This window comes from Ambystoma mexicanum, chromosome 14 (assembly GCF_040938575.1).
Source record: "Ambystoma mexicanum isolate Mex_15411 chromosome 14, UKY_AmexF1_1, whole genome shotgun sequence".
NCBI lineage: Eukaryota > Metazoa > Chordata > Amphibia > Caudata > Ambystomatidae > Ambystoma > Ambystoma mexicanum.
Window position 1 is genome coordinate 543,230,811 of NC_090940.1, and position 18,521 is coordinate 543,249,331.

The window sequence follows — 18,521 nt, forward strand, 5'->3', positions numbered from 1 at the left end:
GGCGTGACTTGTAGTGGGTGGATCGTGCGGTCCGACAACTGTGCTGAGACTCCTATCCCCGGCCTGTCGCAAAGTCGCACCGACAGGCTTGAGAAGCATCCAGAGTGGTAGTGGCTGAACGACCCACACTGAAGGTACGGTCAAGTCCATAGCCAACAGTACAGGGCCAATGAAAGAAACACCCAACAAGAGAAAAACTATTGATTGTCAAAAGTTCCCAGGCAGAACCAGTGAAGCATCCAGACTACAAGAGCAGGTAACAGGAGCTGTTAAAAGTCTAGGAGGGATACAAAGGAAAGCTAAGAGAGCCTTGGAAAACAGGCAACAACATGCTAGTATGAAGAACGGTTAACTAAGAAATCAAGTGTAGAGAATGGTTAACTAACAAAGAAGTAATACACACCTCGGCGGTTGTGAATTGTGTCTGTCTTTAAAACTCCAACCCCAAATCCCCAAAAATGTTATTTAAGAGGTTATCTTCTCGTACTCTGCCGAGCAAACAGAAGACCATCCAGGTGTCTTCTGGAGCATCATTGGCAGGCACAGAGTCATTAAGGGGGCTTTCGAGGACAATCTAAGACGTAACATCCCAAAGCATGTGGGAAATAGAAGCCCTCCTGCGCGCACACCCCAGAATTATCCGGGGCTGGTCTTCCAAGTAAAAACCAATCACCCTCTATCAAAAGACTGTTCCAAACTTATGATTGGTCGACACCTGATAATGCCAAGAGTCCAGTCCTTTCAATCCACAGGGTCAACACTCCCCTTTCAAATAAGAAGAAAATCATTGTCTTTGTCGTGGTCTTCTCTTTTATAAAAAGCTGAGAATCCAACCCTTTCTCGTCAGAAAGAAACCTGGTAACCTCCGGGGAACCGAGCACAGCGTAGAATGTGAAGTTGAAAAAACCCAGTAAATCACTTTGAACCACAATTCCCTGGCCAGCTTCTCAAAGGTGTGGCACTGGAGAGCCGAAAGGAACTCGGCAAGCATCTTTGTGGTCCCAATGGGGGCAGTATAAAGAATATAAAGAGAGCCGAATCTGTGAAAACCACTGTAAGCTAATTTCAAGTTATGCTAAGAATGATAAGAGACATTGGGGAACCAGCTTGGAAAAGGGAGTTTGAGTGAATTCTTGAATGTAATGTGCCTTCCTGCGAGACAATAGGACCCATGGTTTTGGCTGTTAACAACGACCCCTCCCCTTTAGGCTGTTCATCCTGGCCAGGCTTAGATACAGAGCCTGCAGCTTTACCCAAAGCTTTTGAAGCTGCTGCCTTCGTTAAATGAAGGGAATGAAGACACTTCTGAGAATTTCTTTTGTCAGATTTTTTGGATTTTCTGTTTCTTTTTTTTTTAATCTAACCCCTCTGCTCTGTATGATCCGTGGGTAGGGCAATGCGACATCTTGCTGCTTTTGACTCTAGAGACTTTTTAGAGCTTGCCTTCCTTGGGCATGACTTCTGCCCTTGCAAAGCCCCAATACCCCCAGCATTAACCCCAACCTTGGGAACAGCTCCCTGAATTTTAGTATGTTCTATGATAGATTTTGCGACGTGCGAGAGATTATTCAATAGTTCCAATTTCAGATTGATTTTGCTGAGTGATATAGTGTCCTCGGACCTCATCCCGAATATTGTCATAGAGTTTCACAAGTGCACTCAATTCAGAGTTTAAGGCATAAATCACGGGAGACGTCAGATTTATTCTTTCATCCGCCTCTCGCAAAGTGTGATGTAGAGGATCACCCTCCCTAGAAGATAAAAGTTCTTTTAGCATAGAGGGGGTGCTAGAGCAAAGGTCTTCTTGTACAAGGACCGCAGAATCATCCTGGATTAGATCTCCATCACCATACGCAACTCGCTCCCCTCTTTGGTCGAGATTTAGGGAGAAGCAATCCAACTCCTCATTCAGTTCCAGCATGCTCAAATCATTGATGCTGGTGTGCTCCTGAGAATCTACTGCATGCCGCGGGAATAGTGGTCTGAGCTTTGTGCTGGTAATGGGGACAGGAAAAGGTCTGTAATCTTATGGCCCGCTATTAGAGTGGTGCTCATGGCCACTGTATGTTTAAGTTTCCCTCGGCCTACCCCCTGCCATGATAGATATTAGTGGAGGGTCGCCCAGCTGTAGCAATAGCTCTGTGACCATATTATCTTCGGTCAAGCCCTGACTACCTCCTGATTGGAGGAGGCCGTATTTTTATTGTCAGTCTTAGGTTCATCACCTCATGGAGGGCTCAATAAGCCAGCCTTGCTTCCCGCAAGCGATGTCAGGTGGCTGCGCAAATGATAGGCACTCTTACCTGCCATCGCCACTCACCCAATATCGTCCAGCAATTCTGGCCAAGATGTTTACTTCGATAAGATGCTAAAAGCCACGAACACTACGAAAACTGCAGATCTACTATTTTTACTGCCACCTCTGGGGTAGAGGCACAAATTGGCAATTTTTCACTTTGAAAACCCAACTCAGAATAGGTCGATATTTGCCGTTGGTGGTATTACCTTGGGAGTACTGTGAGCAGTAATAACCCCCAACTTGTAATTGGGAGGGTGATAACATTGTTTTTTTGTGCAAAATCTGCTGTTTTTAATGTTACCTTTCATCTCATCATAAGGCCGTACATCTTAACTGGTGTCTCCCTTGTAACCCGGGGCAACTTTAAACATTTTGTGAAAGACAAACTGGCAAATAGACTTTTTGTGACAATTATGTGCAGTAGGACAACATCCATACACAAGTTGTCTATTGTTTTATATTGGATTGATCAATACTTTGAGGTCATTTTACAGTTGATTAAATTGGATAAGGGTATAACTTTTGGCTTCAGAGGGGCTGTGCAATAATATACCCGTCTCACTTTGACATCAACATGTTCTATTTTTTAAAGGACCGTGTGGCATTCACAGGCACTGGCGAGCGACATGCAAACCCTATGCTGCCTCACACTGAGTCTACTTGTTCTATTTAGAGCCCTGCATTTCAAGTGGAGTCGGGCGGCGTGATCTATAGAATGGAGCAGAAATCCTTGGTACAGTAGCCTGAACATACAATTTCTAAAAAAATATAAAATATGTAGAATTATACTTATCCAATTTGCCCAGCCATTGGATGAGCAAAAGCAAAACACAGCAAAATCTATCTGCTATTTAGAGGAAACATAGGTTTACACACTTATTTAATATCTCCTGGTTACGGCCCAGCGACATCACCGCAAATGCTAACTGATTGGCTGTGGTCTCCTGACCTACAATAAAGAACAACAGTGTTAATACAGTCATGGTTTGAAAGATGCTTTCTAATCCACACATGCCTGCTTTAATCAGATGTGTGTGGTTTAATTTCCCTCTTCATGCTTTAGTTCCCATATCTGTTTTCATTGTATTTAAATAGCAAACATCAGAATCATGCACTATTTAATCAATGATTTGCATTCAGAAGCAAGGTACTAAGAGGTAATGGCCACTGCTCAGGTTAACAAAGACAAAGTGCTATTATAACCTAGTAATGACCTCTGCAGGGGGCTTTATTGCTATTAGAACATTTCAAGCATTGGGGTTAGAATGTTACATTTAAAACAAGGAAAGGCAAAGGATACATAACGGAATGTTGGGACAGAATACGTATGTCAGCTGTTTTACCGCTGCCACTGCATTTTATGCAGTGGAACTGAAAACATTGCAATGTTCTAACTAAGCAATAATGTTCCCAGTGGTGGGCATCAGAAGGGATGTGACCTAGCAGTTCGGGCTGGACTGCCCTTTTTGGGGTAGGAACAGGCCTGATTTGCATATGGTTTTTTCCCTTTTGTAATGTCTTGGCAGGCTGAAAAACGATGATCTGGAGGGTTGCCCAGAACTGTGCCCGTGGTTATGATTAATTCAAAACCTTCCAGCTATCACATTGTTTGTTTTGCTAATGTTCTAACTAAGCAATAATGCTCTCATTGGTGGGCTTCACCGTTAACGACGGATGAAGCCTACCTGTCGACATTGTTATTACCACTCTGGGGTGAAAATAGGGATTCTAACAAAACAAAAAAAGAATAAATGACCACAGCAAACAGTGATAGCAGGGTTCCCCCTATATTCTGCAGACAAAACAATTGCTACAAAGAATTAAGAAATGAGCGGTTAAGAAAAACTGCAATGAAAAAACATGTGGTAAAAACATATGGAACCGTATATATAAAATATGTCTATCAGCACAGGTTGTAAAATCACACCACTATTTTTAGGAAGTACATATGCTTTCATAGGGCAATGAAGGGTTAAAGAAGAATACAATTCCATCTGCTGTAGATGAGATCAGATTACTCGTTTATGTCAATCTGACCACTTCCATTGCAAGTGTTCATGTGGTAGGCATAAGATCTCCCATAGCATTCTGCTGTACCCCAGTTGTTTTACTATTTGTGAAACCCAATTACCTCCAGCTAGGCCAATCGCCATGACTTACTACCTCCAGAGCAGTCTGTGTTCTATGTAATGTCACCCAACAACATTTTTTCCGCATTGACAGAAAGAAGGGGAAACTGTTGGGCTGGTTGACAAATCAGCCTAGAAATCGTGTCACTAGCAAATTCCCTATTCCACACCACAAAACCTGAATTCATATATCGTGGTGTCAGTATTGGAAGGGTACCACTGAGCAATACAGCTTTTAATTATTCACCTGGACTTTCATTCTATCCTGTTTTATTCAGCTTCATCAAGAGTCGCTCTGTTGAGTTATCTATGGCAAGGCCGTACCTTCAGAAAAAGGCAGAAGAAGGGGTTTTATGAGCCATAACTGTCACAGTTGAAGGGCTTCTTGGGTTGTGGTAGAATGCCAAACAGAGTGCCTCCCCAGATGGCAGATTGTGTGGTTTTCCTTTTAGCGTATTCTCCTTTGAGCTCAACAGTGGAGGGATAGTAGCAAGCAAAGGCTGTTGAACCAATCCAGCGCTTGCAAAATGTACTCATCCAATCGCATAGTCGAGAAGATTTAATGGAGTTAGAGTGCAATTTTTATGGTACTAGACCTTGATGGCAAATATACACATGTTGGAAACGTTTACTTTCCATTTACTGAAAACAAACTTTGTTTGCAGTTAAAGGCCAATGAGTGCGCTTATGGAGACATGCACCATTTTACAGAAAACACTGGCACACATTTTGTCACCCATGACCGTGGGGGCGAGTGCATTTCTCTTAGGTCGAGTATGTAACTAAGGAACTCGACCTGCAGGTCTAGTATTTTTTAAGAATTTAAGAGGCCTGCAATCTACTGTTGGCCTTTTAGGCATTTGAGTGGGAAGGAATCTACCTCATCTGAGACAGTATCAAATTAGGAAAATTGGGGATGGGTTTGCAAATTCACTTCATCTCCTAGAGCCAACACACCCTAATCATTGACTCCCTCAGTCTTCTGGCCTAGTGTTGAAAATAGGTCCCATTTCAGATGGGTTTGGCTGTCTGGAGAGGCACAACAAGTGCAAATCTAGGGTGCTTGTCATCAGTGTTAAAATCACAGAGTGTTTGAGCTGTCTCTGACCTAAGAGTCTAAAGAACTTTGCATAGAAGGTACGTGGGGAGGTACATGACCCAGAGTGACTTTTATTGAGGATTATTTGCCAATGAATCAGTCATATTGAAACTGTGGCTCAATTGTAGTATTTGGACAAATGGTGCCTGCGTCAATCATAATGTTTTTATGCAGGTTATTTTCCTCCACTTCTTAATTGCAATAGAAGGGACCGCCTCAGTTTGCACCTTTGTACAAAATGTCTGCCTATGCAATTTCCTTTTTTACTATGTGGTGGAAAAGTCACCTGCAAAGTACAAACAACTTTTATAATTTATTCCTATGGAATCTACCTGCTTTTACAAGGTGCTCATTTAAGGCGGTGTGAAGGCATCATGAAGTAGACACAGACAAGAGATGTATAGTTTTGGATATACACTTTTATTAAATGAAAAGAAGGTTGGAAAAAGGCCTAACTTGCCCTATTCTAAGGGGAATTTCACCAATTTAACAAAAACTAAGGAAAGTCTGCATCAGGATGTCCAAATTAAAAGCTCTGTCTGTGTCCAAACCTAACCTGGCCCTCGCTTAATACTTGGAAAAATGTGTAGGGGTTAAAATATCTAAATAATAAGGGTTCAATAACTGTTCAGAGCTTCTCCGAGCTCTGGGCATGCCACAGGGATCTCTTTCCCACATGTCAAAACAGTTCCCAATGCCAAGTGATTCCTTTCTCCAAGCTTCAAGAAAGTTTGCAATTCAAAGGGGTTACCTTCCACAAGCTTCAAGACATTTTGCAATGCAAAGGGGTTCCCTTCACCAAGCTTTCAAGTTTCTCAACTTTGTCAAAACACAGTTCTCAGGGATACGTTCCAGCTCCTCTGATTTGGTTACTTTTCTCCGGTTTCACAATGGTACATTTCACAGGATTCACAAAACTGTTTTCATGCATTCAAATGGCTTTTGCCAATGTTCGTTCTCACAACTCATAAAGTTCCTTTATAGATTTAGAAAATGATGTTTTCTGAATAGTCCCCTTTCTATTTCTCATCAGGACTTTTAAATGGTTTCACAATTTCTCTTTAATATTTTCCCTTTAATTCTGTACGCCAAAAGTAATTGCTTTTGTTCAGTATTCAAAAGTACTGGCTTTAATTCATATCAGTATTCAAAACAAATGTCCTCACGGGTTTGTGAGCCCGTCTGACGTGCCCAGTGTACCCACTTCTGTAGGCTGACTCACCGGTTGGGCGATGAAGGGAGATTTCTGACCCCCACGATCCCTCTCGCGTGTGCAGCACCTCACTTTTCCTCTGCATCGGCTCTCTGTGGCTTCGCATCTGCCACAGATGCGTCTCTCGCAGCTCAGGCCTCACTGTGAACTTCTCAGAGAGCAGGAGCTCGCGGAATGCAGATGCAGGTATACCACTCTGAACGGGTAAGAATAGCTTTTCGTGTTCTATCGCGAATTTAGCAATAAAAACTGGTTCTTAGCCAAGCCCCATATCCTAGAATTAATCGAATCCCTGTTATCACAGATGTACGGGGGAAGAGCGAGTAAAAGCAGGAAACATTACGGGTCGATCGGCAACCCTCCAAAACTTCAAGATTAGCGCAGCAGGGCAGAAGTGAATTATATAGTGCACACCCATATAGTAGGAAATGGGCAAAGCAGGGTGCACAGCCAAGAGAATGCATTAACTTAAACTTGTAAACTGCATTAAGCACATTCTAAAAAGAACCACGCCTGATTTATTTTCAGTGTTCTTCCAAAATTGAAGCAATAACCTAAGAAGACAATGGGCCTGATCACGACTTTGGCGGTAACCCTTAAATCCGGCGGTAGCGCTAATACCGCCAGATTTAAGGGTCTGCCAAATCAGGACTTCGGCGGATTTCGCCCCAGCTCTTAGCTGGGGGGAAATCCGCTGAAAATTTGCGCTATTACCGCCGGCGGGAAATCCGCCGGCGGTAAGAGCGCACATTTTCCCCATTGAGCCCAATGGGGAATGGGGCATTCCCGAATGGGCTCAATGGGGAATTACTTTACCGCTGAACTCGTGATCCGGCGCTATTAGCGCCGGGGAGGTCGGCGGCAGGGCTATTACCGCCAGCGGTAACGCCAAAGTCGTGATCAGCTAATTGGTGGTGAGTTACACATGTCATCCTGGGAATTATGTACCGTATTAAGAACTCTCATGAATTGGGTGATATGCAGGCGGACCCAGCGCTCATTATAGCGACTGTTCCCTCTGCACACCACCGCTCCTTACAACTAAGATCACTCACTAGTGAAACACGTTTTATCCTTATTTTACAGCTTTTGAAATTTACCCTGTTTGGGCAGCAAGCTTTTCCTGAGAGGGAGATACTAATTCTAAGGTTAGTTTATCTGAACTGAGCCATTGCAAGTTTATTCTTTAATAAACATATCACACACTAAGTAATCTAGATATATCAATTTATGTCTTACAGAAAACAATCCAATACTCTTAAACCTGAACAAGGGTATCAATTGCCCAAAACGCATAGTTTAAAGATGGGAAACCTATCAAGATTATTGGATCACGCGAACAAATAATAGTTGGAAACATATGAGAAAAATATGTGAAAGAAACGTGTATTGTAAAAAACATATGGGTTAATATGTCAATATTTTTTTTATGATGCACAACTTTGATTTTCTTTAAGAAGCAATGTCTGAAACACAAAAATAATTGCTTTCTTTTATATGAAATGTTGAATATGAATTAATATGTACCTATTGAATAATCGACTATATGATAGTATTTCAAGAAATTGTATTGAATTAGAAGCAAAATTTGTTTTGCCCTATGCTGTGCCCCAGTTTGTACAACGAGGTTATCGTTGGACCATTCACTTACCTCACTCCGAAGCTCGGCCTGGTCAAGACTGCTTCCTCTCTACAGTCTGCCACAGGCTTCCAGCTTCCCCCAGCACTGCTTCCCGCTGCATACGCTTTGCATCTGACTGGTGGTCTCGAGTGCTTCTTCTGCCATGCTGCATTCCAGTAAGGGTCTGCGCTCCTCCAGCAGTCTGTGGACCTGCTTCCCCAGCTGACCCCCTCTTCTTTGTTCATGTCAGTATTAAACATCCCGCCAGGTTAATTGGTCCAAAAAACACTAGACCGCTCACTACCTGTTTGGGTGTTCGGCATTGCTCTTGCTTGCTGCCTCCTCGTCCCAGTACCTAACTGGTGTAGGTGATTGTGCAAGTCAATGGGAAAAGGATGCATTGCCCTGGTTTGCCTCTTCCTGATCTCAGTACTTAGTTGGTGGGTGTTAGTAGGTGACTCACTTAGAAAATGGGGAAGGGAATGAAAATATCCTACAAACGCTTGGGAAGGGGAAGGTTCATTGTGAAACAGAAAAGGGGGATATAGTGTCTCACCTAAGGGTACCTCGCCTCCTCTCCCCCAGGTAGTCCTCCATCGCATATCCACCCACAGGGACAGGATCTGGTAGCTTCAGCCTTTCCCTGGCCACCTGGGTGTAGGCATTGCCAGGGAAAGGGGTGAGGATACCCTCAGATTCCTCATAGTGGATTCCTTAGGATTCCATTGCAAACACACCAGCATGAAAATCCCTGCTTGTGTTACTGCACCCTCAGTTAATGGCGGAATGGAAAGTGAGGCTTATATGTTATGTCCGCCCTGATCCCCAACTCCGACTGACAAAAGTAGGGAAATGAAGTGGAGTGGTAAAAGTGATAGAAAACTTTACAATTCCCTTCACCTTGAAAATAACCCCCATTATATTTCATGCACCGTAGGTATACTGAAAAACAGATGGATATTGACTATATTCTAGGACATTGGGCCCTATCTCAGGATACTAAGTCATCTTCTGTTTTAGCCTAATTTGTACATCGTCATTTCCCTTTATTGTATATTGCCAAGTATTTCAGAAACAAGGTAGGATATTTGGCCACTATCCTTATGCATGGAGGCAGTTTCATGCAATTGTACTCTTTCAAATCTCTATGTTGCCTCATGACTCACCATGCTTTTCTTAGTACATGAATTCACAACAAGAGCTATCAGTTAATACAAAAGGTAAACCATTGGAATTTGTACATTTTCCTGTGATGAAGGGCCTTACAAATAAAGTCTCATGTGTCAGTCAATTTGACTTGTTTCAACTTTCCTAACCTTATAGAATCATAATGAAATTGGAATCAATTACGGCACTTGTAAAATATAGATATCATGCCGATGAGTAGATCGGAAAGTAATGAATTTCTGCTTCTACTAACCAGCAATGAAGAAAGTAACAAAGTTGTCCAGCATCATTTCCTCCTCGCAATCCCCTTCCAATGCTGCAAGCAGGGAAATAAATGGGTAACAAGTAAACACTTGCGTATAGGCACGCTATAAATAAAATATATCATAACAGTGAGCATACGACAGACTGCTCCTTATATAACAATGCACGCTGGATGGGTCGTTAGCACAAAAATATGCGCTCAATCTGCAGTAACCTAGACTCATTTCTGTTTTAAATATATGAATATGGCAATAGCAAGTGCTCTTTCCATCACCCCTTCAATTCAGTTGATAGAGAATTATCTTGGATTAAGAGGGGGGAATTAAAGCATGGCTCTTCGCAAAGAGAGGATCTGCTCGGGGTCTGGTCTCCTCAAGTGTCATAAGGCCACAGGAATTGTCAATGACTATTTTAAAAGTGCAATTTTTCTGAAATATTATCAATACATTGGCCCTGATTACAAGTTTGGCAGTGCAGGAAAAAAGGGGCAGTAATTCCATTACCCACACTTTTCCCACACCACCAAACTACAAGTTTGCCGGTCGGAGGTTGACTGATTTACCTCCAGCCAAGGGCAAAAAACAGCCGGTATATCTGGTGCCAGTAATTCCGGCAATCCTACTCTCGAGTCCTATGGACTGGAATGGGGATTTACCTACCGTTGCCAGCACCCGCAATATCACATATTTTATCACAGATAGGCGCTGGTAACGGTAGGAATAGCCGGAATAACCAGTGGCATACCAGCAAACATATAATGAAGGCCAATGTTTTCAAAGTTGTTCTTTTGAAAGTCCACTCTCCGGGAGCTAAATAAATCCCACGTTTTCAAGATATCCACACAAAACACATCTAATATACTGATCTGAATGGGAGTTTTTCTGAAAAACTGGTGTGGTTGAGGCTCTCAAGGCAAGCTCTTGGAGGCCACTGCTAGCTCCTTAACATCAAAGGCTAGGTTAACACCTTAATTTCAAAAGGTTCGCTTAGAGGTTCCTTAAAATTAAAGGCTAGCTTAAGACTTATTAAAATAAAAGCCAGGACTGTGGCTAGTTAAAATCAAAGGCAATCTCATCGGCTCCGAAAAAAATAAATATCAGCTACTTGAAATGGAAGGCTTGCTAAATGGCTACCTGAAATGGAAGGCTTGCTTAACGGCTACTTGGAATGGGAGACTTGCTTACGAGCTACTTCGAATGGAAGGCCAATTTAGCATCTACTTGCAATGGGATGCTACCTTACCGGCTGTTTGAAATGGAAGGCTAGTTTAACAACTACTTGAAATGGATGACTGTTAGCAGCTACTTGAAATGTAAAGCTAGCTGACTGGCTACTTCGAATGAATGGCTTGTTTACCAGCTTCTTGGAAGGTAAGGCTTGCTTACCGGCTCCTTTCAAAATCTGCGTCAGAATATCCAATGGTATCTCCTCGCCATTCTCGATGGCCTTCTTCCTGCGCTGGATGCATTCCTTTCCTGTACGACGCAGCAGTCGCACGCTCTCCTGCGCATCCTTTACCAGCTGCCGTTTCCAAGGCAACCACTTCAATGATGCACAAAAGAAGTGGTTAATTAAATCGAGCTAGATTATAACCATGCTAAAAGTAATGGAATCTAAACGAACCTTTAAGAAGGGTATGCGTTGCTCATACATTCCTTTCACGACCGATGAGATTGCTCTTGGAAATGGTGTCTGGTCATCATTCAGTGAGTTGAGTTCCATTCCAAAGGCTGCCTAAGAGCAATAATATAGAACTTCATTAGAGGGGAATTTAGCAAATTCATGAAAAGGTGGAATGTATACATACAGTGTCCCAACAAGACAGGACGCCGGAGGTGGGACAATATTCTCCCTTATCCCCACCCTCTCAATTCTGATGGGTTAGGAAGCTTGTTTGTCCTTTATTTACCAGATGCAGTACTTCTAATCCCAAAAGGGAGTGATAATGAGATTGTCTTTCAATCCAAGGCTCACTCAATATTCAAAACATAATTTTTCCGAACATGGAGGAATCAAAGCAGAAAATTAAATGAGTTTGAAATACAACAAATAAATGGTCACAGCGCTGGGAGATCTGCTGCTTGAGATTATAAAATATTTGATTCATTTTCAATTTACATTTTTACCTTCCATTAAAGCCAATCATAAACCTAAGCAATACCAAGCCCAGTTCAAATACATGATGGAAAGACAACCTTTCCATAACAACATTTTGCAAGAAAGCCATTTATGTCCCTTTAGTTGTGCAATACAAGACACTTTACATTAAATGTATTCTGCTTTGGTTCATTATATTTAGGGATGTTTTGGCATTGGGGCTCAATTTGCAAGTCTCACTGTTTGTTTATTAAGGTTTACAGGCCTATGTGTTTCTCCTTTCCGAATACCTTTAATAATCCGTAGGATTTTCTTTTCTTTTGAGGGAGAGTGGGGTAACTGAACAGACAAAACTTGCTGGCCGTACTCCTCTCCTCCACCTCAAAACAACGCATAGTTTAAACGCCAGCATGTATTTTCATACTGGCATTAATCTAATGCTTTCTATGGAATCCACCACACTTTTAAACCTTGTAATTGCAGGCAGAGACAATAAACCACCATTGTTAATGTTTCTCATGATCATTAATTGTGGGAGGCATTTACGCTTTTTCACAAACGTAGTGGAAAATTCGGGTGTTAATGCCGTTTCGCCTGTGTTTTATATTTTAATTTTCCACTATGGCATGGAAAAGTTTAAAATTCGACAGTGGGGACGTTTTGCACAGAAGTGCAAACCGACCTTGTCCCCTAAAGTGAACTTTTTTTAAAATGACCCCCACTATATTAGTCACCTTTGTTGCCCTACTTCGACCCCTGAAATCATAGTAAATTGACTATTTAGGCAAAAGAAAACATCATTCAAGCCAATAGCAAAAAGCACCACCGCAATATCTTCCGCTCCGTTGCACATGCACGAGAAAGTAGCATATATCCGGAACATCGTACATCATAAGGTATGGTTTGAAACCTAACCCAAATTCTAAATGGGACCTATTGTTTAAGCAGCTGCCCGAGCAACCAGGAGACATGAATTTGAATCTCACTTTTTGAATTCAGGTCTATTTATTTCACGAGATGCGAGAAATACGCAATGTTCCAAAGAACATTCCCAACTAAAGCAAAACACCACCTTCTAATGTCTCAGCTTCTCCCTCAGCCTACCCAAACACTTTATTACTATTTTTCACTGCCTGAGATCTACAGATCATTCAAAACTATTTAAAAATTCACTATCAGATTTATTTTTGTACCAGAAAGTAGGGATTTGTTTTTGACTGAGGCCCCGGGTTGAGATTTAGATTGGTACAATCCACACATATGGGGCCTAATTACAGCTTTGGCATGGGGAATTACCGGGCCATTCAGAGTTTGGAGGTCCCGGTAATTCCTCCCTCTGGGAACCCGGGCCGGACCTTCCCCATTCCCATTGAGCCCACATAGGGCTCAATGGGAATGGGAGAGGGAGCTAACAACGGGCCGATACGACCGGCCCGTTGTTAGCTCCCTGGTCCCCTCGCGGGACCCGGTAACAACGCCTGGTTTTACCAGGCGTCCTTGCCGGGTCCCGCGAGGGGACCTTGTAATTTTGCATAATGGGTTTAACGGGTCCGCCTCCATTAGCGGAGCCCTTTAACCCATTACGCAAAAGTCGTAATGAGGCCCATGGTGTCTTTCGAACCACTGTCCTCAGTCCTTCCCTCTTTCCCAGAGTTGATGAAGTATAGCAAAACAATCACTCAGTTTCTGGGAAGTATACTATCCTGAACACTACTTTATTAGCTCTGCGTCTTCCTTGGTTCAAGACAATGTCACCCGGTTCATGTGTTCGTCCGCCATGACACTCCCACTAGCTCTCATTCCATGTACTCTTAAGTCTTCTGACAGTAGTTGGACATTGTCAAATATGCAACTAGTTGGACCCCAGGGTACTACTTATTGGACCATACAAGCTTGTCTCTCAACCCTTCCTGCTTTTGGCTGGTTGGTTCCTCTTAGGCTTTTCACTCTGGCCCCTTCGCCACCAATTTAGGAAACAGGTCCTAAGAGATACTTCTTCCTCCCCTCCTACTCGACTTCCTCTCCTTCATTTCTCCTCTTTCCCACTCTCCCTTTCCTCTCCATCATAAATACTCCTCTCTGTTCTCTCTCTTCTTCCTCGACCCTCTCTCCACCTACTCCTCTCTGCTCTTCATGCTAATCTCGTCCTCTCTCTTTCTCCTCTCCACCGCCTCAATTCAGCTCATCCTCCTCTCCAGCCCACCATGCTCTGCACTGCATTAATCTCTCCTGTACCTCCACACTCCGATTCCTAACGCCCAAAAGTCCCGGCCTAACTTGCATTAGGCCAAGGTGAGAATTCCCTACCTAAAGACAACTAAGGATATTCTGTGTCAGGAAGTACAAAGCAAATGTCTGTCTGTGTCCAAAATCTATACTTGCCCTCACATCTAAATGTATACAATGTGTAGGGTTGTCAGCATCAAAATAAGTAGTGTTCAAGTAAAAGTTCAGAGCTCTTTCCAGCTCTTGGCTTGTAAACAGGTTTCCCTTCTGTGAAGGCATCATGAAGTAATACACAGACAACATCACTTTTTCTCTCTTTTTTCTGTTTAAAGAGTTTATTTAAGTATTGAAGAGGCAGATAATACAAGAAAAAGAACTGTTAATCATTTTAAACTGTAACTGTTTCTTGTACCAAATCCTATATAGAACATTTAGAATACGTTGAAAAGCAATTGAATAATCCTTAAAGAAAAAGCTGATAATTAATAAAAATGAAGCAATGTATCAATACAGCATTAGGGGTATAAAGACAAGACAAAAAACAGGACACAGAACAAAAGGGAAGTAAGGGGAAAGGGCAAGGGCTATACTCGGTTATACACAAGTATTGAGATATTCCAAGAATACATTCCATTTTTTTTATCAAATTTATGTAAATAATCAAAAGTAACAGCATGACATTTTTCAATACAATGTAATGAGCAGACAGAAGTCCACCAAATATTAAGTGATAAATTGGTAGTATTCTTCCAATTAAAAGTAATGTTTTGAAAGTCAATATTAATTAACAGGCTAGACAAACTTGGCAAGACTATTTGTCTTATAACTGGATTGGCAACAGTGCCAGTCATAAGGTTGGCCAAAGTTAATGGTTCAGTTAGATGAAAAATGTATTGCAAGTGAGACCAGACCTTTGACCAAAAAGCATGAAGTAATTTTACAAATGATATATTAAGTGAATAAAATCTGCATTAAGTTCACAACCAGACCAACATTTATTAGAATAACTATCCACATGTTTGGCAATGCGTAAAGGAGTTAGGAAGGCCCAGTGAAAAGGTAAGTTTGTGTAAGGTTTGCAGCAGGAGATGTAGAATGGCAGATCTTCCATATTATAGTCCATTGATAGGAGGGAATCTGCATGTACCAATCCATTTGCCATTGTCTCATAATATTGAGGTTTGGACAATGAGTATTCATTTATAATCGAATAATATGTGGCAGCCTTAGTGGATGAATTGGTAATCAGTATATTAAGGAGAGGACCAAGAGATTATTGATTAAAAGTAGATAATGATTTAGAGATTGTTTTGATCAAAGAAGTGTAGTAGGGGAGGTCAGATATAGGGATGTTATAACATGAGCAGATATCCGTAAAAGGGACTATAGATGAGTTGTGGACTAATTGTTTGACAAATTTAATGCCAGATAAATACCATCTATGAATAGTGGAGCGATTAAGTTTGGTAGAGTAAACCAAAGAAGATATTCTCAGGATTAGTTTTAGAAAAAAAAGTTAACAGGAAGTTTGTTCCACATAATTTTAAAGAAATGTAATGAGGGGAAAGAGGAGATATAGACCAGGAGGAAGTAGTTAAGAAGTGAGAACCGGAGAGGGGATAAATATGTCCAGATTCAACTTTTATCCATAGGGGGGCATAATAAGGGCGGAGTTCATACTGTTTGAATAAGACTAATTGTTTTAGGATAAAGGCTTTGTGATATATCTGGAATAGGGAATAGGGAATTTTGCACCTACTAAGGATTTGGGAAGCCTTAATTTGTTTATGGCTATGCGTGGGATTTTTTGATTCCAAAGAAATTTAAGAAGGAGGGAGTCAAGTTTTTTTATAGAAAGAGTCATGAATTATTGTCATGCCCACAGCCCCTGGCCCTAGCACTCGGGGCCTCTGCGCCACATCACAGTGTCCCTGCATGGCCCCAAGAGCCCAATCATGCCCCCCAAGACTCTCTTGGAGTCAGTCCTGGCGCCTTTGGCACCAGGCTCATATGGCAGAAGGGGGAGCTTGAGCTCTCACTGCAATGGCACAACATGGATGCCCCCACATGGTTCAGTTCCAGAACTGAACCATGCGTTCTAGCATTTAGGGTGTGGTCAGGCCTGAAGGCACATGGGATACCTGCAGACTAGTTAAGCCACGCCCGAGCTGCAGAACACGCTTCACGTTGCTCTGCACTTGCAGCATGACATTCACTGTGGTCTGTCCTCTGCATTCCAGGCCTGCACCTGCAAAAGAAGAAGGAGAAACACATCATTAGCCATCCTTACCTGCTAGTGAATCCAGCTCCTGTCGATCGCTCCAGTGTCCCGAACATCCAGCATCTTGTCGGAAGACCGATCTCTCCTTTGAGCCGCAACCTGGGGGAGGAAATAGAAATACAGCATTAGTAAGCGTTTGCATCTCTCATTCAAACATCATTCGGAAGCACGCTTACCTGATCGGAACTCGCTGTTGGTTAATTCCCATTCCGGCCTTCCATCAACCTGCAAGAGAAAGGCAAGGCTGGTTAACACTCATACTCACTCGACGGCGATTTGAACAATACCTACTTATCGCTCTGCATCCTCTTGGCAGCTTACCATCCGGAACTTCAAAGCGGCCTGCAAGAGAAGAATAACACAGGTTAGCACATGGCAAAAGCGCACATAGCGCTGCGCTCTGCGCATTCACTTACCATCTCGAGCACAGCCCCTCAGCCAGCTCGGCATCTTCATCATCCCTTCCGCACCTAAGAGAGAAGGAAGCCATTAACAGGTGCAATTACAACTACGGACAAATTATCAAGAATAGACTTACCTGAAGAACTGAGTCGCAGCAGGTCTGGACTCACGGGCCTGCGCCAGTGAAGCGAACTTGGCTGCGAAGCGCCCCATCCACGACACACCCCTGCACAGAACTGCAGGACAGAGAGCGCATCATATCGAAATCCAAGGTGAGGAAGGCTCTAAGGGGATCGTTGGGTTCACAAGGGGGTGGGCCCAGAAAGGAAGAGATTGTGGGCTAAATCGGAACTCCTGTATTCCAGACTAGAACCTCGGCAGAACGAGAACCCGGGGTAGGTGGATCCAGGACGGAAGCAGTCCAACCAGATCGGGTGGCGTCGCTGTGGATACCAGGTGAGCGTTACAGAAAGCAAAGCCTCACAACTATAATCCACCCGGGCGCCCAACATGAAACCTCAGAAACAGATCAGCTAGCTCAGGTGCTGGGGCAGTTACGCGAAGAAGTGCATTCAGCCAGACAGGAGACCAATGCCTTGCGGAAAGAACTAATAGTGGCCAAAGAACACACTGATAATCTCAGTAGACAACTCCTTCAATCACAGGCCGGACAAGCCCATTGCCTGGGACCATTCCATCGATGCAGCACCACCAATTAATGCGGTGCAGATCACCCTTCCTGGAGCAGTTCCTTTAGCCCCACCAGAGCGTTTCTCGGGGGACCTGAGGAAGTACGCAACCTTTATGAATCAGTGTTGCCTCCATTTTCTTTGCAGACCTGGGGCGTTCAATGACCAGGCACGAGTGGCCTTTGTGCTGTCTTATCTGAGTGGTAGTGCTGCAGATTGGTCTGTACCTTTTGTTACCCGGGATGACCCACTGCTACGCGATTTTGGGGGCTTTCGGCAAGAGATGGAAAAGCTCTTTGCCCGTCGTTCTCATGGACAGGCTTTAGACAATGAACTCTTATCACTCCGTCAAGGAAACCAAGACCTATTGACATACATAGCGACCTTCAACAGGCTTGTGGTCGGAGCAGAGTGGCTGTAGGACAAAAGGACCTTGCTATTCCACAGGGGCTTAATAGAGGAGCTAAAGGATGTTCTTGCCCAAGTAGTGGATCCACCCAAGGACTGTGCCGAGTTTATTAACTTGGTGGTTCAATTTGATCATAGGTTGCAAGATTGAAGAACGGATCGAAGCAGACTAGACGCACGCCCCTTGTACGTGCGCTCCAAGGACCATGTTCAGCGAGGAACGGATAGTTCCATGCAACCAATGCAGCTAGGAGGGGTAAGACCCCCTTTAACCAAAGCAGAAAGGGACAAGAGGAGGGAACAGCAGTTATGCTTATACTGCGGAAAAGTAGGTCATTTCCTCAAAGAGTGCCCAGTAAAGCCACCAAGAAGGACCGCAGGAGCCACAGATAAGGAGAAACCAAGTGAGGAGTCGGAAAACTACCAAGCGTGGCAAATGTAGGGGTCCATTTGTCGAGCGAAGAATGTCAACTAAAGACCTCCCATTTTGCGTTAACGGTGATCCTAATCAACCACCAACAACCGTCAAGGATGCATTCGGTAGAAGCATACATCAACGGCGGAGCCGTGGGGAATTACATGGATCAGAATCTTGCAGCAAAGATGGGGCTCTCACTCTGCCCTAA

General features: G+C 43.2%; 1 protein-coding gene across 1 annotated transcript in view; it reads right to left on the reverse strand.

Moving 5' to 3' along the window:
• Positions 1-18,521, reverse strand: part of LOC138526943 (cholesterol 24-hydroxylase-like) — a 309,716-nt gene that overhangs the window by 105,757 nt on the left and 185,438 nt on the right. The window contains exons 7-10 of the mRNA XM_069637836.1: positions 11,416-11,526; positions 11,178-11,334; positions 9,782-9,844; positions 3,176-3,248 (exon numbers count right to left, since the gene is read on the reverse strand). Of these exons, the coding sequence (XP_069493937.1) occupies positions 3,176-3,248; positions 9,782-9,844; positions 11,178-11,334; positions 11,416-11,526 (404 nt within the window). The remainder of the gene's footprint in view (positions 1-3,175; positions 3,249-9,781; positions 9,845-11,177; positions 11,335-11,415; positions 11,527-18,521) is intronic.